Genomic DNA, 27,867 nt, shown 5'->3' on the forward strand with positions numbered 1-27,867 from the left:
ATGGTAAATGGTAAATGGTAAATGGTAGATGGTAAATGGTAAATGGTAAATGGTAAATGGTGAATGGTGAATGGTAGATGGTAAATGGTAAATGGTAAATGGTGAATGGTAGATGGTAAATGGTAGATGGTAGATGGTAAATGGTAAATGGTAAATGGTAGATGGTAAATGGTAGATGGTAAATGGTGAATGGTATGGTAGATGGTAAATGGTAAATGGTGAATGGTAAATGGTAAATGGTAAATGGTGAATGGTAGATGGTAGATGGTAAATGGTAGATGGTAGATGGTAAATGGTAAATGGTGAATGGTAGATGGTAGATGGTAAATGGTAGATGGTAAATGGTAAATGGTAGATGGTAAATGGTAAATGGTAAATGGTAGATGGTAGATGGTAAATGGTAGATGGTAAATGGTAAATGGTAGATGGTAAATGGTAAATGGTAAATGGTAGATGGTAAATGGTGAATGGTAGATGGTAAATGGTAAATGGTAAATGGTAAATGGTGAATGGTAGATGGTAGATGGTAAATGGTAAATGGTAGATGGTAGATGGTAAATGGTAAATGGTGAATGGTAGATGGTAGATGGTAAATGGTAAATGGTAAATGGTAGATGGTAGATGGTAGATGGTAAATGGTAAATGGTGAATGGTAGATGGTAAATGGTAGATGGTAGATGGTAGATGGTAGATGGTAAATGGTGAATGGTAGATGGTAAATGGTAAATGGTAGATGGTAGATGGTAGATGGTAAATGGTAAATGGTAGATGGTAGATGGTAAATGGTAAATGGTAAATGGTGAATGGTAGATGGTAAATGGTAAATGGTAAATGGTAAATGGTAAATGGTGAATGGTAGATGGTAAATGGTAAATGGTAGATGGTAGATGGTAGATGGTGAATGGTGAATGGTAGATGGTAAATGGTAAATGGTAGATGGTAGATGGTAGATGGTGAATGGTGAATGGTAAATGGTAAATGGTGAATGGTAGATGGTAAATGGTAAATGGTAGATGGTAGATGGTAGATGGTAAATGGTAAATGGTGAATGGTAGATGGTAAATGGTAGATGGTAAATGGTAGATGGTAAATGGTAAATGGTAAATGGTAAATGGTAGATGGTAGATGGTAAATGGTGAATGGTAGATGGTAAATGGTAAATGGTAGATGGTAGATGGTAGATGGTAAATGGTAAATGGTGAATGGTAGATGGTAAATGGTAGATGGTAGATGGTAGATGGTAAATGGTAAATGGTAGATGGTAGATGGTAAATGGTAGATGGTAAATGGTAAATGGTAGATGGTAGATGGTAAATGGTAAATGGTAGATGGTAGATGGTAGATGGTAAATGGTAAATGGTAGATGGTAGATGGTAAATGGTAAATGGTAAATGGTGAATGGTAGATGGTAAATGGTAAATGGTAAATGGTAAATGGTAAATGGTGAATGGTAGATGGTAAATGGTAAATGGTAGATGGTAGATGGTAGATGGTGAATGGTGAATGGTAGATGGTAAATGGTAAATGGTAGATGGTAGATGGTAGATGGTGAATGGTGAATGGTAAATGGTAAATGGTGAATGGTAGATGGTAAATGGTAAATGGTAGATGGTAGATGGTAGATGGTAAATGGTAAATGGTGAATGGTAGATGGTAAATGGTAGATGGTAAATGGTAGATGGTAAATGGTAAATGGTAAATGGTAAATGGTAGATGGTAGATGGTAAATGGTGAATGGTAGATGGTAAATGGTAAATGGTAGATGGTAGATGGTAGATGGTAAATGGTAAATGGTGAATGGTAGATGGTAAATGGTAGATGGTAGATGGTAGATGGTAAATGGTAAATGGTAGATGGTAGATGGTAGATGGTGAATGGTGAATGGTAGATGGTAAATGGTAAATGGTGAATGGTAGATGGTAAATGGTAGATGGTAGATGGTAGATGGTGAATGGTGAATGGTGAATGGTGAATGGTGAATGGTAGATGGTAAATGGTAGATGGTAAATGGTAAATGGTAAATGGTAGATGGTAGATGGTAGATGGTAAATGGTAAATGGTGAATGGTGAATGGTGAATGGTAAATGGTAAATGGTAGATGGTAGATGGTAGATGGTGAATGGTGAATGGTGAATGGTAAATGGTAGATGGTAAATGGTAAATGGTAAATGGTAAATGGTGAATGGTAGATGGTGAATGGTGAATGGTAGATGGTAAATGGTAAATGGTGAATGGTAGATGGTAAATGGTAAATGGTGAATGGTAAATGGTAAATGGTAAATGGTAAATGGTGAATGGTAAATGGTAAATGGTAAATGGTGAATGGTGAATGGTAAATGGTAAATGGTGAATGGTAGATGGTAAATGGTAAATGGTAAATGGTGAATGGTGAATGGTAAATGGTAAATGGTAAATGGTAGATGGTAAATGGTAAATGGTAAATGGTGAATGGTAGATGGTGAATGGTGAATGGTAAATGGTAAATGGTGAATGGTGAATGGTAAATGGTAAATGGTAAATGGTAGATGGTAAATGGTAAATGGTAAATGGTAAATGGTGAATGGTAGATGGTGAATGGTAAATGGTTAATGGTAAATGGTAAATGGTGAATGGTGAATGGTAGATGGTAAATGGTAAATGGTGAATGGTAGATGGTAAATGGTAAATGGTGAATGGTAGATGGTGAATGGTAAATGGTTAATGGTAAATGGTAAATGGTGAATGGTGAATGGTGAATGGTAGATGGTAAATGGTAAATGGTGAATGGTAGATGGTGAATGGTAAATGGTTAATGGTAAATGGTAAATGGTAAATGGTGAATGGTGAATGGTAGATGGTAAATGGTAAATGGTGAATGGTAGATGGTAAATGGTATGGTAGATGGTAAATGGTAAATGGTAAATGGTAGATGGTAAATGGTAGATGGTAGATGGTAGATGGTAAATGGTAAATGGTAAATGGTATGGTAGATGGTAGATGGTAAATGGTAAATGAACGAACCCCCATTAATGGCATCTCTATCTCTGGAACCCCAATTTATATTGTAAAATCAATGCTAATTTAACTCTGAGAGTGTACAAATGGAACCAAATGGACCTGTTAGGGTCCATTTGGTTCCTAACTATCCATCATTTAGCTGGGGACCCCCTGGAACTCCCTCAAGGACCCCTGGGGGTCCCCGGTCCCCACTTTGAGAACCAATGTGCTACGGGACCCTTTGGATGCAGTCCCTTTGATGTCTTTGAGGCCCGGCGATGAGGACTGCACCCAAACTACCCTCATGGTTCAGCACCAAATGAACACCCTGATTGGCCCCAGTCTTCTTAGTCTGGAAGAAAGCCAACAGCTGGAGGTTTCATCGTGGACTATACCAGCAGCTGAACAGTAAACTGTCCGTAACACACAAGCAGGGGAAAGAAGGCCAAATGGTACAGCTGCCCTATAGTCACCTTGCTGTGATGCAATCAGTCTTCAAATGCACCCTTTGAAAGGATGCAAACCCCCAGAGTTGGGAACAGCTTTGTTATGTCACAGCTGCACGCCCATTTGACAGAGTATTTTGACAGTGTCATGGGGTGCTGTGGTAGCATGGATCAAATTGACTTTTTTTTTGCCCTACGGAATGGCCAACCCATCTGGAAGAGAGAGAGAGAGAGACTTTTTTTTTTACTTTTATAAAACCTTTATTTTAACAAGACCTGTGTTTACACACACTTTACAATATGTTCATTCAAATATTCTCACATAAAGTACAATAATAAAAAAAATGCTCTAGGACTTTTCCTTAAAAGCAGCACAACATTTCTCCTTTCACAATTAAATACGTGTGTGTAATTAAATACACACACACTGCTGTTTTCACACACGTTCTGTTTGACAAAACTGAGAGAGAGAGAGAGAGAGAGAGAGAGAGAGAGAGAGAGAGAGAGAGAGAGAGAGAAGAGAGAGCGTGCGTGCGTGCGTGCATGAATGAAGGGGCTGAAACCTTGCCCAAATATGGAGATGACCTACATCACAGTAGCACTGACATCATAGCACTGACGTCATAGATGACTGATGACATAGTGTGGTTTCCCCTGCGCGGGAGACCCAGGTTGGTGTTTGGCTGGGGGAGAGGTCAGGGTCAGTAACAGAGTAGTAGCCCTACCAAAGGTCTTGAGACATCAGGGGCACGACGACTCAGACTAAACCATATTATGATTATCACTGGTGAGTATTTCACATCAAAACTAGATTGATCATACAGTTGATGCCTCATTAATACAGGTTGATGCCTTTATTTGCTGTGAAAAATCAACCTTGTCACGGAAAGAAAATGTGCGTGTTGCTTTAACGCTGTGTCGGTGAACCAGGTGAATTAATCACATGAAAAAAAAGCCCCAGGTGTGTAAGGACCGTAATCTCCCCTGCATGGCCAAGGATGAGCGCTAAATGTTTGGTTTCCCACGCAGGAGACCCAGGTTAAGAATCCTGGGTGTTAAATTGGTGCTGTGACCAGGATGGGATCTCTGAGTGGAGGGTGTGGGTGAATGTAACAGAGCAACGCTGCCTCAAGCCCATACAAGCCCGTAAGTCGGGGGCGGGGATTCCCTCTTGTTGACCAGTAGCTATTCATGTTCAAATCCTGGGTGTTACAACAGGCACTGTATGCAATCGGCCTCTGTCCGAATTAATATCAGTCACTGAATGTTGGTGTTACAGCTGTTGTGTTGTGTTTCCTGTCTGCCCCCCCCCCCATGTACAGCTACAGTGAATGATTAATCACCCTGGTGTTCAGTCACTCATCAGGGCCTGGTGGTTAAAGACCTGGGGACGGGTGCACACAGGGCCACTGGGCCACTAGCTGTCACGATCTGTGCCTTGTTCTGTCTCCCCGTTGTGGGTTCTTGTGTTCATTGTTTATTAGTTATAGTAGTGCAGTGTTTTTACTTTACACTGTGTACCTTTTATTTTGTAGTATCTAGTGTCTGCTGGTTTCCTCTGTTGCTGATCTGTACCTGTCTTGTCTACCTGTCCTATGATTTTGCCAGTGTTTCCACCTGTGTCCTCTTATTAACCCAGCCTATCCCAGCGTTGATTGTCTGTTGAGTTCACCTGCATCTAGTTAGTCCTTGTCTATTTATATGCCCTTGTGTTCTTAATTCTGTTGGTTAGTTAATGTAGTTACTGTGGTCAGTCAGTTACCTAGTGTTGTCTTTGTGTTCCCTGTTTAATTAATAAACCCCGCCAGCATCTGAATCGTTCTGTCTCCGCTTCACTGTCTGCGCTTGGGTCCTACACCTCTCTGCCTCGCACCGTGACATTAACCACTTGAACCCCAGCATCCTTATTCTGGGGGGAACAGTGTTGTTACTTTTGGTGAAGAAATGCTGTGCATAGACGGCAAAAAGAGGTCCAAGTATACTGTTGCAACTCAGGTCCGTTTCACTAAGAGGGTTTAAGTGGTTAAAGACCTGGACACGGGTACAGTGAGCCATTTGGCAGGGCAGACTCTGCTCTGACCAATCTCCATCATCATTTCAAGGACCCCCCCAGTGTTATTTTTTTAACTCTGAGACTGTACAATGACAAGTTAAAGGTACAGTCAGACGCTTAACTCGTCAAGGACCCCCTGGGGGTCCTCGGACCACACGTTGAGAACCACTGGAGTAGAAGAGAATAGTGAAAATGACTTCCCCGGTGATGACTTGAAGTCAGGGCAGCATGCTTCCTATCAGAATATCCACTCTGATGTCTCACAGTCATAGTCGTACTGTAGGCCTATATGGTCAGCTTTTAGAAGATTTCATGCTACAGAAAGCTGAGGGAGCTGAATGGGAGGTATTGGTGTGTAATTAAATGCCTTCAATTAAGTGGTGTTCATTATGCGTGATCAGCACTGGTGCAATGCGGTGTTGGTTATGTTTCACTATGCATGATATTACGCCCACTCTCTCATTGCCTGTTGTAGGTGAAGAGTGCAGGATTCTAATCTTGTCATTTTGGAGGTTTATTGTCAACCAGCCCAGTGGTTCTCTCAAACATTTTCATTTCAAGGACCCTCACATTAATGTATAGGCCAGCCAGGGGTCTTCAACGTTTTCAGCCGAAGGACCCCTTAGCAGAGAGAGAGAGATGAAGCAGGGACCCCCACTTCATATTGTATGAATATTAATATTTCAGACAGTTTTACCACTTAAACCCTCAATACATCTGCTCTTTTTACCCCCCTACACCAAACCTCTTTGCCAAAAATAGCCGATCTACAAGCTTACACATTTTAGATGGCTATTCATGGCTAATGTTCCCCTCAGAAAAGTGATGCTATCACAAAAAAAAATCTTGTGGTTCTTTTTTTGCCCTGTGTGTGTGTGTGTGTGTGTGTGTGTGTGTGTGTGTGTGTGTGTGTGTGTGTGTGTGTGTGTGTGTGTGTGTGTGTGTGTGTGTGTGTGTGTGTGTTTTTATTTATTTATATATATATATATATATATATATATATATATATATATATATATATATATGTATGTATGTATGTATGTATGTATGTATGTATGTATGTATGTATGTGTATATATGTATGTATGTGTATATATGTATGTATGTGTATATATATATATATATATATATATATATATATATATATATATATATATATATATATATATATATATATATATATATATATATATATATATATTTAAATTAGCCAATTTAATTCATCATCATTAAGTAGCTATTACTCTGGTAATAGCCTCCAGGAAACTGAAGAAAACTACAAATGGCTGCCAAGTCAAAGTTCACCATGTAGGGTGTCATGTTACAAAACAACAGATCTACAGCGTAGCATGGCAACACGCTGCGAGCTTGTAGATCTGTCCTTTTTGACACGTGACGCTGAGAGCAGAAGAGACGGTGGACCACAGCGCGAGCTTTGAAATTGGTCTCGAGCGGAACGATAATCCTCCTGAGAATAAAATAATATAACTGCGTCATCGTTGATTCATCAAGAAGATAGAAGAAAGCAGCTTAAAGAAGTGGGAATTGTTTTAGGTGAGTGTATAATGGCAAAGAATATGTGGCTTGACGTTACTGGGGAAACTTTATTTTGGTAATTTGCTATTTTGTACCATGTTTTTAGGACAGCTCAAGCGAAGCGAGCTGTCCTCTATGGAGAGAGATGAAAGGCAACTGAGGTATGTGGGATGTAACCTCTGCAGGCTTATAAAGAGAGGAGGTGGCTTAGGCGAAAAAGGGGCGTAACGGGGCGTGATTTGGTCAGGGACTCTCTGTTTGTGGGAAAAAGTGGGCCGGCTTGCTAAAAAAGGGTCTGGTTGCCACCGATTGGTTGCTGCAACTTGGATTCATGCAGGGAGACGCCCCCTCTTTGCTCCAAACACCGATTGGTTGCTGCAACTTGGATTCATGCAGGGAGACGCCCCCTCTTTGCTCCGAAAAATTTGGAACGGCTGCCTGTTGTCACAGTAGTGATGGGAAAAACAGTTCATTTCGGTGAACGAACGAGTCTCGTTCAGTTCACGGCAAAGACTCGTTCAAATGATTCGTTCACGTTCTCGTTCAGTAGCGCTTGCGGTCCCGGCGGAGCGTATGCGATGCGAAACGGTAACTGCATGAAACTGTGCATCTGATCCCACTGACATGACTGCACAGTCTGCACAGAAACACAGCACTGTCATTCACAATCTAATTGCACCATCTTCTTTGTAATATAATGTGTAGAAGTAATACATTACTGCAATATATAATGTAAAGTTATTTTTATTTGTCGATAATTATTTATAATAACAATAATAATTGTATACAAAGCAGCCCAAGTCAGTACACTCACATGACTATCGATTTCCAACCATGTCTTTAGCCTACTATTAACTTCATGAATAGTAGCTGTGTAGCATACTGTTTGCATCTTCTACTCAAACTAAAACGTGTTAATTGACCTATCTGTCCTTTGTCTAGGACCATGCATATTTATTTCTTTTGATACTTAAATGTCGTGCTAACACTATCTGTCTTTTGTCCAGGAACAACAGTAGGCTACCTTTATTTCAATTCAAATTGCAATACGCATGCATGTCTATACTGGAAAACTCTACAGCACAGCTTTCTGATGGTCTGTCTGTCGCGGGAGGAATAACAGCCCGCCCGTCGTGTGTGCGGTGTGCTGGGGAGGGGGGAGGGGGTATGAACGAAATCATGAACGTAACAGTTTCGGGTCATGAACGTATTCGTTCACGCTCACGGCAAAGAACTAGTTCTTAAGAACGGATCGATCATGACCGACACATCACTATGTCACAGGCACTCAGGCACTGCAGAGAAGTAGACACAGTGGTGGAAAAAGTACTCAAATTCTTTACTTAAGTAAAAGTACCAATACTGCAATATAAAAATACTCAGTTACAAGTAAAAGTCCAGAATTAAAAATGTACTTGAGTAAAAGTACAAAAGTATTGGCATCAAAATGTACTTAAAGTACCAAAAGTAAAAGTACTAAATATTTGAAAATAGCCGATCTACAAATATTTGAAAATAGCCGATCTACAAGCTCACAAGGCGTCGCGATGCAACGCGTTGTGAGCTTGTAGATCTGCTATTTTCAAATAGCCTATAGGTATGAAATAGGGCTAAAGTGGTTAATGTATATTTCATTATATCATAGTTTATATCTGAAAAGTAACTAGTAACTAAAGTTTTCAACTAAATGTAGAGTAAAAGTGCAATATTTGCCGAGATGTAGTGGAGTAGAAGTAAAAGTATTGTAAATTGGAAATACTCAAGTAAAGTACAAATACCTCAAAACTGTACTCAAGTACAGTACTTTAGTAAATGTACTTAGTTACTTTCCACCACTGAGTAGACATGTAGACTATAGACTATGGAGGCATCAGAATTTTGTATTAAATTATAGAATGCACCAAAACATTAATAAGTGTTGACTTGAATCTATTTAAGCCACAATAAAGCCCCGCTTTTATTTTTGATTTTTATTTGGGGTTTATTTAGCATAGTTTTAGATGATTTTCTGTGCACATTTCTTCATTTAAGCATCGCGAGCTGCGAACGGCTCTTTTGCATGTAGTTGAAGCGCAAGGGGCGGCGGGGGGGAGAGAGTCGCAGATAGACAGCTGGAGAGTTGAATAACCTCCTCTTCAAATAACCAGATTTATTTACCAAAGTAGCCTATGTAGGCGACCTACATGTTTATGTTTTAGCTTAGACACGGGTAGCCTACAATAGTTGGTAGATGATTGGTAAATTATTAACCATGACAACGACTCAAAGACTTTTATTTTGTACTTTCTTGAACCACAAGCATATCGCTGCACCAGTAGGCTACATGAGAGAGAAAAAGGGGGGGGGGACCACTTGATACACAAAAACAAAGCTGGCAATGTATTGCTAATATCCAGGGATGCTTTGTTAGGCTACAGAGTGCAAAGCACTACATTTAGCCAGTGAGAATTGCAGTGTACATAAAGTGCGCTCGGAAAGGTTTATTTTAGGAGCGCTTTGTGATGCACCGTGCAGTCAAATCCGCGGTGTCAATAAATTCCACTGCCCGCTCTTTGATGAGTCCTCCATCCTCCATGAATCGAATACAAACTGCAACTAGTTCCCGTTTGGAAAGCGGGAAATCTTTATACGCGAGTAGGCCTATTGCAAAATATTGTCCAATGTCCACTGAGTTCAGCCTTTATTTTACCAAGCAGGACTGATGCTGCAGCCTGAAGCAGCTTGCCCTGAAAGTGGTTTAGGCGACCGTTCGTTTAGGCGTCCTCGCGTCGCTGAGTTTGCTCTGGACAAACTTTTTTTTTAACGCTGGTGCCATTGCTGCCTCTCTGCTGTCTCAAGAATCAAACATGAAGAGAACGAGGCCACTCAGGCCAGGACATGTGTGTGGTGTTTATATTGTGCGCTTATGTCAATAAACCGGTTCTGTGAATGAGGGACACAGACAGACACATTTCACACTCGAGTGTGAAATGGGATTCTGAGAATACACATTGGCTCAATTGCTCAAAAGACCCAACATCCTCCAGACACGCAGGACGTAGAGAGAGAATGGATGTGTATTACGTTATTTGTCAGCCTTAAGTATAGGGGCGATATTCATAGTAAATACACAAAAAGCTGTCTGGCGGAGTTAAGGCACAGTGGCCCTCATTTATCAACGCGGTGTAGCCCGAATAATGAACGTACGGCGATATCACCGCACCTTTCGGCATTTATCAATATATCCTGACGTGGGCTTCATCCTACTTTACGCTGAGATCTCACGTCTGGTCGAGACCAATTGTTGACGTTGGCTGCGCCCGTTTATTCCATTCTAGACCTGCGGAGCAGACGGTCTGACAGGCATCTGGACACATATATCCACTCCAAAATGTATATCTACACTAATAAATAATCCCTGTGAAAATATAACATTTTATAAAGTAATTTAAACAAACTGCTTTAACAGTCATTCGGTTAGGCTTGCAGATCTGCATGGCTGCGTTGGCTATTTGAAAATAGCAGATCTACAAGCTCACAACAGGTCCCATCACTACGCGTTGTGAGCTTGTAGATCTGCTATTTTCAGCGCAGCAGCGATTCTGCGAGATAATTTTCGGGAGCCCCGAGTCCCCGACATTCTTTTCATGGACAGTGAGGTCCAGAGAGAGAGAGAGAGAGAGAGAGAGAGAGAGAGAGAGAGAGAGAGAGAGAGAGAGAGAGAGAGAGAGAGAGAGAGAGAGAGAGAGAGAGAGAGAGAGAGATAACCACGATAACGCAATGGTGATTATGAACCACGTACCCAAACCCGTTAAAGGCTGCTTTTCCCAAGCTGAACTATACTATTGTTCAATGAAAAGCATTGTAATCCGATTAGTGGCCATTTTTTCATAATGTATTCGAGTGCAATACACCTACCAACCGATAGGGTCACTCTGTTAAAAGCATATGGCCACCGATCAGATTAAAATGCTTTTTATTGAACAATACGGATGATACAGGTACTTTTGAGAGCCCATATATACATGTAACCTCCGTCGCCATGGGATAAGCACTTTATCTTTGAAATATGAACGTTTATGTAGATGTACGGGTCATAAATGGAGAAAGTGCAAACACTAGGTTGAAGTTCATCCATGACGGTCGTGACAGTCGACCGTCGTGTATCCGTGGCTATTACTCCCTCTAACATTTCCCATGTTTTTAGCAGTGGTGGGAAAAGTACTCAAATTCTTTACTTAAGTAAAAGTACCAATACTGCAATATAGAAATACTCTTGTTACAAGTAAAAGTCCAGAATTCAAAATTTACTTGAGTAAAAGTACAAAAGTATTGGCATCAAAATGCACTTAAAGTACCAAAAGTAAAAGTACTAAATATTTGAAAATAGCAGATCTTCAAGCTCACAACGGGTCGCGATGCGACGCGTTGTGAGCTTGTAGACCGGCTAGGTATAAAATAGGGTTAAAGTGGTTAATGTATGTTTCATTATATCATAATTTATATCTGAAAAGTAACTAGTAACTAAAGTTTTCAAATACATGTAGTGGAGTAAAAGTACAATAGTTGCCTCTGAGATGTAGTGGAGTAGTAGTAAAAGTATTGGAAATTGGAAATACTCAAGTAAAGTACAGATACCTCAAAATTGTACTTATAAGTACAGTACTTGAGTAAATGTACTTAGTTACTTTCCACCACTGGTTTTTAGTGTATTGAAATAATGTCATGCATATTTGTCCAGTGCATAGCCTACTGCAGGCCTTGTTGACTAGATTTAGAATAGATTTTTAAGCTCTTGCTCCTGAAATGATCGATTATTTTTTAAGGGGAAACGCCATCATTTAACATGCAAGTCAATGGGTGAGAAGGACATTGCCAGGCACAAGTGTAGGTAATTAATGTATTTGTGCAAGATGACCCTGCTACTGTATATAAAATGTGTATATTACTCGTTCATCATGGTTCATGTTCAAATAGCTCAATCCAAAATATAATGCTGTAGGCCTAAGTGTTAGGCTGTATTTACGCACCTGCTTAATTGTAATTAATGCTTAAATATAGTTATGACCGGTATTTTTTATCAGATGTCTGATACATTTGATTCATTCCGGACATTGGGACCAGCAGGTTACAATCCTATATCGTAACCCCTGGTATTGACCACATTGCTTAGCAGAGTTCAGTGATGCAAATGCATGTCAAGTTGATCAACAGATTGTATTATTCTCCAATGCAATAACAGTACTGAAATGAAGGCTATAAGGGCAATAATGGGAGCCCTTTCTTTTTTAAAGTAACTTCAAAGTTACTTTTCACAGTAACGCATTACTTTTTGGTGTAAGTAACTAGTAAAGTAACTGAGTTACTTTTACATGACAAGTAACTAGTAATGGTAACTAGTCACTGGTTTTCAGTAACTAGCACACCACTAGCACAACACTACAACGGTGTCTAACCGAGAGTTATACTTCTCCAGTACAACGGTGTCTAACCGAGAGTTATACTTCTCCAGTACAACGGTGTCTAACCGAGAGTTATACTTCTCCAGTACAACGGTGTCTAACCGAGAGTTATACTTCTCCAGTACAACGGTGTCTAACCGAGAGTTATACTTCTCCAGTACAACGGTGTCTAACTGAGAGTCCATGCAGATCACAGTTGACAAATATTATATATTATCGGAGCTATTATTAATGTTATCGGTTTTATCGTGATGACGTCATAATTCCTGATATCGAACCGATAATTATCGGGCCGATACTTATCGTGCACTAATAATTTTATCGCAAATTATTGTCTCCACCAGGCCGAAGGCATGGCGAGAGAGTATGTTTTACCCCCTGTCCGTCCGTGTGTCTGTGTGTGTGTGTGTCCGTGTGTCTGTGAACAGCTAATCTCTGGCACCGTTGGCTTGATCGCAGTGAAACTGTGCACACACACTCCCTGGATGCCAGAGCAGAACCTCTGCCCCAAATTTTTCACATGGGCCTTTTATAGCGCCACCAGGAGGCTGATTTGTGCAAAAGACATTTTTGGACAGTACTCCTACAGATTTTATCCAAACATCACGCAAATCGGTGCACAGTATCTCTATAGTCATGTGATCAACACAGATCTGCCTGATTTTCCATATTCCATCCTGATTGGCTAAGGTTGGCTTCCAAAGTTTGCAGGATTGGTCCATTTTGAACTAAATGCCTCAAATCATGAACGCAGCTTGTGATTTATGTGAAATTTAACACGCATGTTCCCACTAGGCCGAGGAAGAAATGCCATTTGAAAATGTTCAAATCAGCCTCATGGTGGCGCTATAAAAGGCAGATTTGTGTTTTTAACTATCTGCACCGATCTGCGTGAAACTTTGCACACATACTCCCTAGAGGCCAAGGAAAAATATCTGCCCTGCATTTTTCACATTAGCCTTTTATAGCGCCACCAGGAGGCCGACTTATGTAAAACTTTTTTTTTTTTAGATTAAGCCTTCACATTTTTTCCAAATTTCACGCAAATCGGTACACATGATCTCTATAGTCATGTGATCAAGATGCATCTGTTTGATATTTCATATTCCATCGTGATTGGCTAACATTGACATCTAAAGTTTGCAGGAGTGGCCCGCTTTGAACAAAATGCCGCAAATCATGAACACAGCGTCCAATTGTGGTGGAACTTTGCACGCACATTTGCACTACGTTGAAGAACAAACGCCACCCTTTTAACATTGCCCTATTATAGCGCCACCAGGAGGCAGATGTTTCTTTTTTATATTACTTTTAATTTTGTCCAAACATGCAAATCAGTACACATGATCTCTATAGTCAAGTGATCAAGATGGATCTGTCAAATTTTTTATATTCCATCCTGATTGGCGAATTCCGAAAATTGCTGGCCCACAATAACCTACCTGACCTGGCGGAGACCTGTGCTCCGAGGAGCACTTTTTCTGGTTTTTATATTTTTCTCTGTTGTTGGTGACAACTCTAGTACGACGCCACGACGGCACGACGGTGTCATGAATGCGTCCTTTCACAATATTGTGCGTCAGCGACGCAGGACGCAGGCCTATGAGCATCTCTGCTCAGTGCGGCTGCAGAGTTCATGTGCAACATCGCATGGCTGTGGCTTTACAGTTTTCCTTCGCCGTGTCTGTAGGTCACCCCCAGGGACCCCCAAGGGTCTCCAGGGACCCCTAAGGGGGGGGGACGACCGCGGACCTCCTTTTTTTTTTTTTTTTTTTTTTTTCATCCCATGCTTTTGTACCCCCAAAACTATTTTCTTTTTTTTGGGGGGGGGGGGGTCCTGCGCTGTCCATCATGACATCTATGTCATTCTTTCTTGTTGTTGTGTATTCTGGTGGCTTTGAAGACGGTGATAATGGCTGTTATGGATATTAAGTATGTTAACAATATGAGCCTCCCATGTGGCAAAAACACAGACTTCTTGATAGGTACAGTTGCCCAAATGATAATTACAACCATTTTGTGGCTCTGAACAGTGTTTAACAACTGTCAACCTGGCGTCCCTATTTTTTCATTATAAGTAAAAATAGTGAAAATACCCTATTTGCAACAAGCTCACAACGGTTGCACAGTGACACCTGAGCTTGTAGATAATCTATTTTGCTATAAGCTATAGCAGTGGTTCCCCCACATTGACACTTATTAGCCCGCGGACCCCCATTTGAAAGATATTTCAATGTTTCCCTCATTTTTCAGGTATGACCCCCATAAGAGATGATTTTATGGCTACTAGCAGTGATTCTCAACCATTTTAATTTCAAGGGCCCCCAGTTTGACATGCATTATTATAGGCTACGGACCCCCATTTAATAGCATTTCTATCTCTGGGACACCAAGTTATGTTGTAAACTCTCTGAGAGTGTACAAATGGAACCAGGTCCATTTGGTTCCTATCTATCATTTAGCTGGGGACCCCCTGGAACTCCCTCAAGGACCCCTGGGGGTCCCCGGACCCCACTTTGAGAACCAATGCTATCTAGTACTATGGTGGTTCTCAAAGTAAGGTCTGGGGGCTTAAAGGGCTGTCATTGGGCCCCCAGCAACATGAGTTAAAATAGCATTAACATGAGTTTGACCACCATAACCCTATTTTATAGTCGCCATATTTATCTATTTACATCATTTATGTATAACTGAGTAGGTATTGCTATGAAAGTGTTAATGAATCACATTGAAGATTATTTAGGCTAGTGTTTATTTTATCCATTGTGTTTAAACTGAGGTACCATGGCTATATTTTAAGTAAGGAAACCCCCTATATTCATAGCCCACTTACCTGCAAATGCTCACATATTAGGTTTAGTTCTACTTTCATTGGTTTCTCATAAGAATACGTTATTTGAGATGCTGATGGAGATTACCAGAATAGTAATGTCTTTAGCTACTGATGATTTTAGTATTTTATTTTAATACACGCACACACCTGCCTGACTGACTGACATTTGTTCACATTATTTTAGAAATATATAAGGATAATAATGATAACAAAATAATAACATTGTTATTATTATTAATAATTGTTATTGTATTTTATTTTCAGCCCAAGGACCCCTTAGCAGAGAGAGAGAGAGAGGGAGAGAGATGAAGCAGGGACCCCCACTTCATATTGTATGAATATTAATTGTGCTGCAGATTCAACTTTTTCATAGACTTGTGTAGCGTTGTGTTGCATTCATGTTAATGTGTATTTTCAGACCGTTTTACAACTTAGAACCCTCAATACTTAGAAAACGTCTGCTCTTTTTACCCCCCTACACCAAACCTCGCGCTGAGAGGCGGTGTGAGCTTATAGATCGGCTATTTTTGGCTAATGTTCCCCTTAGAAAGGTGATGCTATATAGGGTTCAAGTGGTTCATGTGGTTCCTATCACACAAAGATTTGGCGGACCCCCTGTAATAACTCCCTCTAGGGGACCCGGACCCCCTGTTGAAGACCCCTGCTGTAGACTATTTGGCTGTAAACCTGCAGCATTGTGACATATCTTGTGGCAGGGATCACACCACCATACAAGATTTTGCGTTGTTAAAACGAAATGTAAAAAACAATCATGTAAAAATGTTGTCATTGTGATACCGATAAATAGGAACTTAAAGTGCAGTATACTACATTAGTTCCATCGATCCAAGCTGGAACACAATCGATTGATTGATCGTTCAAATACAAAATGCTCTGTGTTCAGAGGTCAGATGGGTGGTGCTGGTGCCGCGAGCGCCTTTGTGATTTTCAAATGAGCCCTGATCCAGAAACGATTGAGAACCGCCATCTTTAGACCAGATCCAAAGTAGGCCAGTGCCCAACGGACTTCAAAACCTGTGGAATAGCCTTTCATTTTGGGCATGAACAAGAAGTTGAAGGGAAAGTGCAAGTCTGATAATGATGTACCGTACATGTTCAAATCAGGTATAGCCTACTTTACAAACCATTTTCCAGAGCACACATTTATTCTTTTGCATTTTGTTAAAAAATAGCCAGTTTAACACTGAGGCGCGTGCCCACAATGTTTAGGTGCCCACTCCACCTGTATGGCTGAAGTGTTGGATCCTTACAAAGGATATTCTATCTGAGCCCTAGGTCCCATATTGAAGTAGTAATGTGATAGCTGGCCTATTCGTAGGCATTCTTAATGAAGCTGAGTCTTGGAAGCCTTCAGTTCGGCAAACGACTGCTTTGTAGAGCAGCTGTTAAAAGCACGTGTGGGACATTATATAGGCCTATATATGGCTAGACTCTGACATCAGACTTCAGTTTCATCGCATTGGGAGATTTCTTTCCCGCGGTAAGAAATAACAGCACAAAAGAAGAGCACCTCTGTGCAGGTTGACAGTAACACAGGGAGTTTATGCAGCGCAGCAGGAATGGTGATCTACGGTGCACTTTGGATGGGTGCTCTGTTCCACTTCTGTCAAACAATGACGTACACCAATGACTGGGCGATAAGGATCTCCGGGGACCAGGAGTCTGCCAACAGGATAGCGGAAAAATATGGATTTACAAATATGGGTCAGGTGAGTGGAAACACATGCTCTAACATGCCCTTATAGTGATATGATACACATCACTGTCTATATGCCATAGTAGGCTAAACGTTTTTGGGATAATTCATCTGTTTACTGGCAAATTACTATCAGCCCCCACCCCCCAGAAGCAAAGATTTGAGTTAAAAATGTTTGCTTGAAAAATATGTTTTCAAAGATTTGCACACATTTTCATGATTTTTCAAAAAATAGCAGATCTACAAGCTCATAGCGCGGCACTCGGTGCCGCGCTATGAGCTTGTAGATCTGCTATTTTTTGAATAGCCAAAGTATAACATATTCATCTGTTCAACTGTCAAAATGACTATAAACCCTTCTTTTTTTCTGTGGTCCATCTTGTGGAGATTTGTCAAGATTCTTTTCAAATATAGCAGAACTATAAGCTCACAACACATCGTATTGCATAATGTGTTGTGTGGGCTTGTAGATTGGCTATTTTTGAACAGCTCAAAGTATAGGGTTAAAGTTGTTAAATTGAGTTTTTAAAGGTTGGCCAGAGTGGACATTTTGTCATGTCTCCCCTCCAGTCAAGTCACACTTCGACTAAGACAACATTTTACATTACAAAAAAAAACATGCAATTATTTCATGCCGGAGTCACGCTTGAAAAACAAACAAAAACAACAACACTATATGGCCATGAATTACAGTAGGATGTGACTATGATTAATGACGGTTATTTACTGACTAAGGACGTGGACTATGATTAATTAGTTGTATTTACTGAAGGATGCCATCCTTTGCACCTTTTTAGCCCCAATAAACAAGTTTGTCATCCTGAACGCGTACGTATAGCATCGTTTCATCATACAGCCTAATTCATTGTTGCAGAATCATTTCTATATACTGTTTGGATTAAGCTCTCCATCAGCAGCCCTGCTAACATCATGGCATTATAATGAAGCTGGGTGCTAGAATGTAATAGCCACTCACTCAGACGCCTGTGCACGCACACACGCACGCGCACACGCACACATAGTGGTGTAAAGTAACTAAGTACATTTACTCACGTACTGTACTTAAGTACAATTTTGAGGTATTCTTACTTTACTGGAGTATTTCCAATTGTCCATAGTTTTACTTCTACTCCACTACATCTCAGAGGCAAATATTGTACTTTTCACTCCACTACAATTATTTGAAAACTTGAGTTACTACTTTGCAGATTTGTATTATTATCACAAAACATACATTAACCACTTCAGCCCTATATACATTTTGACCATTTGAAAACAACTTCACAGCATTGTGAGCTTGTAGATCTGCTATTGTCAAAGGATTTTTATAGATTTTTTTACATTTGATAACTTGTGAAATGGGACCTTCTGCCTAACGTATATTTTAACTTTTGGTATTTAAGTCCATTTTGATACCAATACTTATGTACCTTTATTCAAGTACATTTTGAAATCCGGACTCTTACTTGGAACAGAGTATTTCTACATTGCAGTATTGGTACTTTTACTTAAGAGAAAAAATTGAGTACTTTTTCCACCACTGCACACACACACACACACACACACACACACACACACACACACACACACACACACACACACACACACACACACACACACACACACACACACACACACACACACACACACACACACACACACACACACACACACACACACACACTAGCAGTGTCTAGCTGTGGTGAGCTGTCCAGGCCCATGGCTCAGGTTGCCCTCGTCTGAAAATCTATCACCGGTGTAAGGTTACGGCACCTTAATGAAAGATAAAAAAGGGAATGGCTTCATAATTTAACAGCTTGTCATGCAGTGGATGGGAGGAAAAGAAACTTCTTCACTTTGAAGACAAACTCATTTTAAGGAAAGTTTTTTGACGTTTGTCTCTCTCTGTCAGATCGGAGACTTGAAGAACTATTACAGCTTCAGCCACGGTGAGACGGGGGAACGGTCGGCTGTTCCTAACGAGAACGCAACGGATGGCATCATCAAGGAGGCCAAGGTAATGAGACACCACTGGAGACTGAGGTGCATGTGAGACTCTCTGCTGGATTATTAATCAGCTGTATGACAGCAATTACCCCCGCCCCTCCAACACGCACGCACACACACACACACACACACACACACACACACACACACACACACACACACACACACACACACACACACACACACACACACACACACACACACACACACACACACACACACACACACGCAGAAAGAGATATATTGTCCCTCCCCCCTTGCAAGAAAGCAAAGATGCAAGACAACACGAATTTGTCATTGTCATTGTAAATTCTAATTAATTTATCTGTACCACACTCACAATACTACAATGTGTGTGTGTTAATAACTAATGCTTAACACCATGCCGTATTCTCACTCCCAAGTAACACTATAAAGTCAGGAGTTGGGTCAGAATCTGACCATGTGTCACCCGTTTGACACCAGTGGTGTAAAGTAACTGTATAAAGTGACTGTGTAAAGTAGGCTACATTTGCTCGAGTACAGTTTTGAGGTACTTTTTACTTTACTAGATTATTTCAAATGTTTCTCTTCTACTCCACTACATCTCAGAGGCAAATATCATACTTTTACTCCACCACAATTATTTGAAAACTTTAGTTACTCGTTACTTTGTAGATTTGTGTTATTATAACAACACATACATTAACCACTTCTGCCCTATATACTGTACATTTCAGCTATTTGAAAATAGCCTTGTGGAGCTTGTAGATCTGCTATTTTCATAAGATTTTTATACATTTTATACATTTGAAAAATACATAATGAACACTTTCCACTTTTGGTACTTTTAAGTATATTTTGATACCAATGCTTTTGCACTTGAATTCCGTACTATTACTTCTACATTGCATATATTGATACTTTTACTTAAGTAAAGAATGTGAGTACTTTTCACACCACTGCAAAAATTGTACGACAAAGTCAGGCTGCGTATCATCTTGTAGGGGGAGTGGCTTCAGGGATTGTACTTACTACTTACTGTCATGTCTTTTGGATTGATCTTAATAATTTCATAAATTCCAAAATTGACTATTGACTATTGACTATTCTATTTCACTGAATTCAGCACGTATTATTTGGACTTTCAAAAAATGATAAAATAAGCGTAGACAAAATGTGTGTTATCAATCTTCTCTTAATTCTTGCTAAATTTCATAATTAATTTTAACAAATTTGCTAACCAACGTCCAAATTTTATTGTTTTTAAAATTGTCATACTTAGACAACTTGAAACATTGTACAAACACTAAAGCTATGAAAACCAGAAGAATCTGTGTAGAATATGATATTGCTTAAAGTCTATATAACCTCGAGCTTATTTGTTTATTTTTCTTTTCTTTCTGTATTTTATTTTTCCAATTTTAAGTCAGATTTTTTTCCTAGTATTGTAACTGCTGTTTGTCCTGTTATTTTCTCATTCGTAATGTTTATATTTTGTATTAAAATGAAGGTGGAGTGGCTTCAGCAGCAGACGGTCCTGAGGAGAGTGAAGAGGAACTCCAGAGCCAGTCACATCTACTCCATCGACATCAAGACCAAACACCCTCCTGCCACCCAGCCAAACTCCAACCACACACAGACACAGCTCTACTTCAATGATCCCGAGTGGAACAACCTGTGGTACATTGTGCGTTACATTTCACCTACAGTATAATCATTATTTTTGTCTGCAGCTACTCGACAAATAATTGGTACCTCGAGTACAATAAAGCGTCTAGTCAAATTCTAATCTAATATCTTTGTTGTTGTTTCACTGTTCCAATGACCGGCGTCTAGTATGTTATGAGTATGTAAACACAAATTATATATAATTGGGGTGGTTGTATTTTGTCTCTATGCTCTTCTATTGAGACCTTTAGATCGTGTCAAAGGTCATGTCTCAGATTAGATCAGGTCAGGTCAGATCCCGTGTCTAGGACACAGGATCTGACACAACTTTTGAACTGAAGGTCAAGATTCTATTCATCCATTCAAAATTCCAGCACTTGCGCAGGAAAACAGGTTGAAATCCGGGGTAGAAGAGGAAAGTTACATAGCTTAACACATTGATTGCCAAGATCGCATTGATGCGTTCCTTCATTTTTTGGGGAAAATTCCACAAGGGGCGACCTAACACAGCTTTGGAATGATCGATCGTCACTAAGAGAAGTAGAATGTGGATGTGACGTTGTTCCAAAAAAACAGGAAGCCATCCGCTTCCTGTTAGGGATTTTCAGAAAAACTGCGGTAACTCAGTTTAATTTTTTTTGCATTGAAAAACACTAGTTTTCAGCGGGCCGAAGCCCCAAAATGGCGGATGGCGGTTGGAACGTTGTCGTTCCTATGGATACACAGATCCCTTGTTCCCTTCGCGAACCCACGCATTTGCATTGACAAAGCATTGTCAGATTCCGCCCCAGAGGTAAAATAAAAGTGTGGTGTGACCGTGCCCTTACTTACTGTGGACACGTTTGCCTGAAAAGGAATCTTTGAAATGTTTCATAGTTTTAGAAATATACTCCTTTAAAAGTTCATACATTTATAATGGAGGCCAATGGAAGATTTTGGCACCTAAAAAAAATATTTTTTCATACTTTAACCTATAAACTTGAATCACAATTAAAAAATTCCACCTTACTGTGGACATGCATGCCCTTAGGACAGGGGTCTTCAACAGGGGGTCCGGGACCCCTAGGGGGTCCTCAGAGTTACTACAGGGGGTCCGCCAAATCTTTGTGTGATATGATTTTTTTTTTTTTTACCTTAACCACTTGAACCCTAGCATCCCTTTTTCTGCCAAAAATAGCAGATCTACAAGCTCACAACACCTCGCGCTGCGAGGCGTTGTGAGCTTGTAGATCTGCTATTTTTGGCAAAGAGGTTCAGGTGTAGAGGGAAAAAAGAGCAGACCAAGTAAACAAAAAAAAAGATGAAACAAAATGTTATACAATATAGAAGGGGTCCCTGCTTCATCTCTCTCTCAGCTAGGGGGTCCTTGGCCTGAAAAGGTTGAAGACCCCTGCCTTAGGAGGTATTTGTAGAATCGGCCTCATGGAGGTGTTAATGGGTTTCCTTCCTAACTGTCATTCTCCTCCTCCTCCTCCTCCGTAGCACTGCAGTGAGGAGTCGGGGGTCTGCCACTCCCACATGAACATCGAGGGGGCCTGGAGGAGGGGACACACGGGGAAGGGAGTGGTGGTCTCCGTCCTGGACGACGGCCTGGACAGAGCGCATCCCGAGCTCAAGGCCAATTACGTAAGTGCCCTTGAGGAGGAGGAGGAGGAGGATGGGACATTCTCTATAGAGGGAGACATTAATCATAAGCACATTTGGCAGAGCTTCTCTCTCTCTCGATGTACAACGAGTGCATGGCGTCACTGTTCAGGTGGAAACCTCATATGTTCAACAACTCCGTGGTGGAAAAAGTACTCAAATGTTTTACTTAAGTAAAAGTATCAATACTGCAATGTACAGTAGTACTCTGTTACAAGTAAATGTCCGGAATTCAAAATTGACGTGAGTAATAGTACAAAGGTTTTGGTATCAAAATGCATTTAAAGTACCAAAAGTAAAAGTATTCAAATGATTGAAAATAGCAGATCTACAAGCTCACAACGCGTCGCGATGCGACGCGTTGTGAGCTTGAAGATCTGCTATTTTCAAATAGCCTATAGGTATAAAATAGGGCTAAAGTGGTAAATGTACAGTATGTTTTATAATATAATCATTTATATTAGCAAAGTAACTAGTAACTAAAGTTTTCAAATAATTGTAGTGGAGTAAAAGTACAATATTTTCCTCTGAGATATAATGGAGTAGAAGTAAAAGTATAGACAATTGGAAATACTCCAGTAAAGTAAAAGTACCTCAAAATTGTACTTAAGTACAGTACTTGTCGAGTAAACGTACTTAGTTACTTTACGCCACTGTAATATGATGAAGTAGGGTATTACATTTACAAAAGAACATACCATTTTGTAAGCATGGAGATAGGAGGTTTCTGCTCTGACTGTAACAATAGCAGAGCATTGATATTACCAACAAGAGCTTTTGGGGCCGAGGCTTATAAAGGTCAACGGGGAGTATTGAAATGGACATTAACTGTCCGATCCACTTTACTGTGTATCTGCCTGGAGGAGAGAATGCTCAGTGTGTGATTTATTTGATGGCCTTATTGGCATTTTGTTTTATAATGCTGCTTTGGACCGCTTTCTGTTTTCCGCTTTGTTTTCAGACTGTTATGATGTTCTGCATGGTAGTGTATATCTGTCTGTTATTAAATGTTTTTGATGAATTGAGTACAAAGGACCCCAATGGAAAGAAGCCATAGGCTTTCTTGGGTTTTAACCCATTGAGACCTGGAACGCATGTGTGATTTTTTGATTTGAGCTAAAAAGCCATATTTTACACTTTTGGCTATTCAAAAATAGCAGATCTACAAGCTCATAGCGCGGCACCGAGTGCCGCGCTATGAGCTTGTAGATCTGCTATTTTAGAAAAATCGAGAAAATTTGTGCAAATCTTTGAATATATATTTTTAAAGCGAACATTTGTAACTCAAATCTTTGCTTCTGGGGGGTCCCTGGAACAAAATATTTGAGATGGGTGTCCGCGGCCAAATACATATCATTTTGGGGGTCCTTGACATGAAAAAGTTTGAGAACCACTGATATAGAAACATACGTTTGTCAGAAAACTGTTAGGATTTAGAAGACATTTGTAAGAATCGGCCTCAGGTCTTAATGGGTAAAATCCTCTTAGCAGACCTTGTATTGAACTGTGCTTTACTGTGCTTTTTTTTTGCAAACTGCTAATAAAGTATTCAATCAATCAATATCAAAACCGGACCCTCTTGTTTCAGGACCCCCTGGCCAGCTACGATGTGAATGGAAACGACCAAGACCCTTCTCCCAGTGATTCCACCAGCGGTGCTAACTAGTTAGTATACTTCTCATTTCATTCACATGATCATCATCATCGCTGTGGGGTGGAAACCTTCTAAGTCCAAAACTGTGACTTTTCAGGAAATGGAGAAAATAATTCCAAAACACAAATAGAAAATGGCAGATCTACAAGTTCAGGACGTGTCACGATGCGACGCATTGTGAGATTTTAGATTGGCCATTAATGTGCGACACTGTCATACGATAAAGTAACAAGGCATAAACTTAAAGGAAGGGTAAGTGATATACTTTGGTTAAAATAAGTATTAAATAGCTCTATATTGTGATAGTAGGCTACTCATTGGTATAGAGTGTTTGTTCAGTAAAAGGAGTCTCCATGTCTCTCCAGCTCTTTATTAAACAGGAAATGCATTTTCAGTATTCTCTCCTGATTGGCTTAAACTTTGTCACCTGAAAATGCACTATATTCTGTTTACTAAAGAGTGGAGAGACCCCTGTGACCAAACAAACGCTCTGTAGCAATGATTACTATCAGATTATAGTACTTACCCTACCTTTAAAACCTAAAAAGATGTGAAATATGGAGTTACAAGGTTTCTGCCCGACAGCGACAATAACGCTTACTTCCTATACAGTACCTTTAATATTATTTGACGTATAGCAACTTCACTTGATGCATGATTCTCCTATTCCAAGTACTGTATTAACAATAAACACACTGTAAATATGTCTCATCCATCACTGCTGATGCCATGCAAATAGCCTGCGTGCTCCTCGTGTATATAATAATAATAATATGACCTCATGCACAAGATACATTACTATATATGTATATAGTAATGTATTATGATCTCATGTATATCGTTGCTGTGGGTTGGAAACCTTGTATATCCTAAACTGTTCACGTTTTCATTATTATAATTAAAAACATTTTAAAATAATGTAAATAGCAAGCTCACAACGCATCGCCACGCCCGACATGTCCATTACAGGCGCGCTCTACCAAACAAATTTAGCATTGTGGGTGGTTTTAGATTCCACTATGCGCTTTCCCAAACATGTGTAGAAAAAATATCAATTTCGGGGATAATGTAACAACACGCCCACGGCCACGACGATATACAGTAATGATATCATGACCTCATGTACACACAGTTGTTATAATATGGGCCTTGTGTGTTTTGTGGGAATTAAGTCATGGAACCGAATGTGCCGGAATCATCGCGGCCGCTGCCAACAACTCCCAGTGCACTGTGGGAGTTTCCTTTCACGCCAGGATAGGCGGTGAGTACATAATGACTCAAGCATGGAGCCCATTCATAACCCATTCAACCCGGGAACGCATATACTGTGTCATTTTAACATTTCTTTGGGCTATTCAAAAATAGCAGATATACAAGCTCATAGCGCGGCACCAAGTGCCGTGCTATGAGCTTGTAGATCTGCTATTTTTGAGGGGGGGAAATCGTGAAAATGTGTGCAGATCTTTGAATATATATATATATACACTTTTAACTCAAATCTTTGCTTCCGGGGGTAACCCTGGAACAAAATATTTTGAGATGGGGGTCCGTGGCTAAATACATATCATTTTGGGGGTCCTTGACATGAAAAAGTTTGAGAACCACTGATGGCAACATACGTTATTTTTATTTTTTTTAACTGTTAGGATTTAGAAGATATTTTGTAGAATTCCCCTGAAGCAAAGATTTGAGTTAAAAAATGTTCGCTTTAAAATATATATATTCAAAGATTTGCCCAAATTTTCACGTAAAAAGAAGAAAAAGAAACCGCAGATCTACAAGCTCGTAGCGTGGCACTCTGTGCCGTGCTATGAGCTTGTATATCTGCTATTTTTGAATAGCCAAAGTATAATGGTTAAAGTTGTTACACAGATGCGTTCCCGATTTGAATGGGATAATGTATATAAAATTGGAGAGAGCGAGAGAGAGAGAGAGAGAGAGAGAGAGAGAGAGAGAGAGAGAGAGAGAGAGAGAGAGAGAGAGAGAGAGAGACGTATTGTATTTATATATACAGTGCCATCTGTCTTGCTCAGGGACACTTTTGGACACCTATAGATATATATATATATAGAATAATATATACAAATGTATTTGCAGGCATCCGGATGCTGGATGGAGATGTGACAGACATTGTGGAGGCCCAGGCGCTGAGCTTCAGGCCTCAGCACATTGATATCTACGTATCCAGCTGGGGGCCCGTGGACGATGGCAGCACCGTGGAGGGGCCGGGGCCGCTGGCTCGCCTCGCCTTACAGCACGGAGCACAGAGAGTGAGTGATGAAGAGGAGAGGAGAGAGAGAGAGAGAGAGAACCAGAGTGCCCAGACAGAGTAGAGCAGAACCCTTGTGTGTCCGAAACCTTTCCTTTTCAGGAAATGGAAGTTAAAAAGACTTTTGACTAAAGTTATTTTAGTCACAAGCTCTTGTAATATTTGTAAAAACCCATAGTCAGACTTAAAGGAATAGTTCACCCAAAAAATGACTTGTTTTCTATCAATTACAAACCATATGAAGCCTTGAGTTCATGGAGATTTTTTTTTTTTTTTACACATTCCTGAGCCAATAATTTGATGACCGGTTGTATTTCCGGTAGGAGACTCAAAGAGACTCCTTTGAGTCTCCTACCAGATAGCATCTTTTTAGTTTTTGTCTTAGGAATGCGACAAAAACAAAAGAATCTCCATGAATTCAGTGTTTCATGGGGTGTGTAATTGATAGAAAATAAGTCATTTTTGGGGGGTGAACTACTCCTTTAACCACTTTCACTTTCAAAGTGTTTATAGTTATTTTTGCTACTTATGCGTGACACTCTTGTGCAACAAAGTAGAACATTAATTTTGGAAAAGAATGATTGAAATAAATATGTAATATTGAAATGAATATGGAGATACAAACGAGATGAGAAACAGAGAGAGAGAACTGATGGCTTGTTTGTTTTATGTGTTTGTGTATGTAGCCTCTCCGAAAGTCGGGAACTTTGTGTGTGTGTGTGTGTGTGTGTATGCGTGCACGCGGGCGTGCGTGTGTGCATGTGCGTGTGTGCATGTGCGTGTGTGTGTGTGTGTGCGTGTGTGTGTGTGTGTGTGTGTGTGTGTGTGTGCTGGGGGGGGGGTGTTCCCATGTTCCCATGTTCCCAACAGTGTCTCTCACCTCCAGAAGTATATTTACTCCAAGGGCTTTTCTTTATCTCCTTATCAATATGTAAATATCATTGATAAATGAATCTCTCCTGTCTGCCTCACTGCTTTCCCCTCAATCTCAGGGCAGCAGTGGTGAAAAGTAACTAAGTACATTTACTTAAGTACTGTACTTAAGTACAATTTTGAGGAATGTTTTTTACAAAACATACATTACCCACTTCAGCTCTATATACACATTTCGGCCATTTGAAAATAGCCGATCTACAAGCTCACAATGCGTTGCGATGCGACGCATTGTGAGCTTGTAGATCTGCTATTTTCAAACTATTTTTTTAATACATTTTATACATTTGAAAACTTGTGAAATGGGACCTTCATGCATAATGAGTACTTTCTACTTTTGGTACTTTAAGTACATTTTGATACCAATACCTTTGCACTTTTTACTCAAGTAAAGTTTGAATTGTGATATGTTTTTTTTTTCTTGTCAATTTTTTTCTTGTCAATATGTAGACACCAGTGTCTCTTTCTTTCCAGTGTCCGTTGTCCCCATCTTTAAACCTATCCAGTAACTTTGATTGGTGCAGCTATAGGGCTGAGCATGGATCAGATTGTAAATACCATAATTACATTATTTCACTGTAGATAGTCTACATATTCAATTTAAAATCATCCTTAACCCATAAATTCAATTAATTATTTTAATGGACTAAATCTTGTTTTATTTGATGGCCTTCCTGCCCTGGCATTTGGCCTTTTGTGCCCTCAAAA

At 40.0% G+C, this 27,867-nt stretch overlaps 1 protein-coding gene across 1 annotated transcript in view; it reads left to right on the forward strand.

The window, feature by feature from the left end:
• Positions 1–16,919: 16,919 nt before the first annotated feature.
• The window catches only part of pcsk5a (proprotein convertase subtilisin/kexin type 5a), a gene marked incomplete at both ends in the record, with an annotated part of 129,091 nt that continues 118,143 nt past the window's right edge, over positions 16,920–27,867 (forward strand). The window contains 7 exons of the mRNA XM_084047067.1: positions 16,920–17,015; positions 18,915–19,019; positions 20,502–20,678; positions 22,142–22,285; positions 23,892–23,968; positions 25,130–25,218; positions 26,055–26,227. Coding sequence (XP_083903193.1) covers positions 16,920–17,015; positions 18,915–19,019; positions 20,502–20,678; positions 22,142–22,285; positions 23,892–23,968; positions 25,130–25,218; positions 26,055–26,227 — 861 coding nt within the window. The remainder of the gene's footprint in view (positions 17,016–18,914; positions 19,020–20,501; positions 20,679–22,141; positions 22,286–23,891; positions 23,969–25,129; positions 25,219–26,054; positions 26,228–27,867) is intronic.

The sequence above is a fragment of the Gymnoscopelus microlampas genome (genome assembly GCF_963454915.1).
Source record: "Gymnoscopelus microlampas genome assembly, chromosome: 21".
In the NCBI taxonomy this organism is placed as follows: domain Eukaryota; kingdom Metazoa; phylum Chordata; class Actinopteri; order Myctophiformes; family Myctophidae; genus Gymnoscopelus; species Gymnoscopelus microlampas.